The sequence below is a fragment of the Olea europaea genome, unplaced genomic scaffold, assembly GCF_002742605.1.
Source record: "Olea europaea var. sylvestris unplaced genomic scaffold, O_europaea_v1 scaffold643, whole genome shotgun sequence".
Lineage (NCBI taxonomy): Eukaryota > Viridiplantae > Streptophyta > Magnoliopsida > Lamiales > Oleaceae > Olea > Olea europaea.
This window is the reverse complement of record NW_019264798.1, coordinates 249,826-251,632: the sequence shown is the minus strand read 5'-3', so window position 1 is coordinate 251,632 and position 1,807 is coordinate 249,826. Positions and strand designations below refer to the sequence as shown.

At 46.0% G+C, this 1,807-nt stretch overlaps 1 protein-coding gene across 1 annotated transcript; it reads right to left on the bottom strand.

Moving 5' to 3' along the window:
- Positions 1-960: 960 nt before the first annotated feature.
- On the bottom strand, positions 961-1,399 carry LOC111390042 (early nodulin-like protein 3). The gene is made up of 2 exons (XM_023015025.1): positions 1,132-1,399; positions 961-1,040 (listed from the first exon to the last, which is right to left on the bottom strand). Exons 1-2 carry the CDS (start codon positions 1,397-1,399, stop codon positions 961-963), a joined length of 348 nt encoding a protein of 115 aa, XP_022870793.1.
- Between the last annotated feature and the right edge of the window lie 408 nt (positions 1,400-1,807).

Sequence of the window (1,807 nt, the reverse complement as noted above, 5' to 3'; positions counted from 1 at the left end):
TTCTATGCAATTTCGGGGGCACGGTGTGCAAGCCATGCCCAGGATGCTATACGGACACATCCTAATTTTCACGTATTTCTACACATTTTCTTGGACACGGTGTGCAGGCAATGTTCGGGACGCGTCGGGGCTACTTCAGGGATGCAGCCTGATTTCCAGGCATTTGTGGGTAGTTTCTAGGACACGATGTGCAGGCCATGTCTAGGATGTGGCAGGGATGCTACCTGATTTTCAAACATTTCTAGGCATTTTTTGGGATACGGTGTGCAGGCCACGTCCGAGATGCATCCGGGCCACGACAGGGTCGCAGCCCGATTTTCAAGCATTTTTGAGAAATTTTTGGACACGATGTGCAAGCCTTGTCCTAGACGCAGCCTAATTTTCAGGCAATTCTCTTTAGTGGGTTGCGGTGTGCAGGTCATGTCAAGGACGCGTTAGGACTATGGCAGGGATGGAGCTTGATTTTCAGGTAATTTCGGGTTTTGGGGGACGGTGTACAGGCCATGTCCTAGACGCCTCCTGGCCAGGTAGGGATGCAGCCAGATTTTCAGGCATTTTTATGTAGTTTGTGGACACGGTGTGTTGGCCAAGTTCGGGATGCATCCTGGCCGCGACAGAGACGCAGCCTGATTTTTAGGTATTTCTAGGGAATTTTTGGGACTTGGTGTGCAGGCCAAGTCCGGGACGTGTCATGGCCACGGCAGGGACGCAGTCTAATTTTCAGGCATTTCTAGGCAAATTCTGGGTCATAGGGTTTAGTGTTTAGGGTTTAGGGTTTTTCTTCAATTAATTTTGAATTAAATGCAGGAAATATATACATGACAAAGAATAATAAAAATAAAATGTAGATCAACGTTACAACCCATGAATAATAAAATTAGTCTACACAACGAAACAAAACTTCCCACTGTCGTAGTGCCACAAATAAACCCCACCCCCGCTTTTAGACCAATACCACCGTTAGTCGAGGCTAGCACCGGTGCATGGTAGTGGCGAAGGTGATGATGAGAAGAAGGTGGCTGCGCTCTGTAGATTAGTCGCTGGAGCCACGTTTATAGGACAGAACCATAACCTCTAGCTTTTGACCCTTCTAGCAATGTTCTTCAGCTCCACTGATGAAGAAAAATAGACCTGATTTTTCTAGTGAAATTGTAGTTTCTCCATCATGGTGTGATTTTATTGGATTGGCGTTGTTGCAAATTTTGTTGTCTTCCTTGGTCATTTCCAGCACTGAATCAGTCTTGGAATCATACTTCAGAACTAAAGAATCCCTAATCTGAAAACGAGTTTTCTCAGCCCATTTGTTGAACTCGTCAACAGAAGATGGAACTGCCCATAAATTATTTTCACCGCCTATTACAAACTCTCTTGCTTCAAAACGAACACACAACAAAAACATGACGCTCGAAAATAAAAAATAATAATTTTGAGTGAAGCCATTTTAACACGGTGTGCAGGCAATGTCCGGGACGCGTCAAGGCCACGGGAGCGATGAAGCCTGATTTTCAAGCATTTTTAGGCAGTTTGTGGGATATCGTGTGCAAGCCTTGTCCAGGATACGACAGGGACGTATCCTGACTTTTAGGTATTTCTAGGCAGTTTCTGAAACACGATTTACAGGAAAGGTCCGGGACGCGTCTTGGGCGTGGCAGGGATGCAACTTGATTTTCACGTATTTCTACGTAATGTCTTAGATATGATGTATAGGCAATGTCCGGGAGGCGTCGAGGCTACGGCATGGATGCAGGCCAATTTCCAGGCATTTGTAGGCAGTTTCTGGGACACAGTGTGTAGGCCATGTCCAGGA

Bases quoted from the DNA above. Each gene is read 5' to 3' on its own strand.
- LOC111390042 (XM_023015025.1), bottom strand. From the start codon at position 1,399: ATGTTTTTGTTGTGTGTTCGTTTTGAAGCAAGAGAGTTTGTAATAGGC. The intron at 1,041-1,131 runs GTCTATTTTTCT...ACGTGGCTCCAG, and splicing joins AATTTCACTAGAAAAATCAG to CGACTAATCTACAGAGCGCA.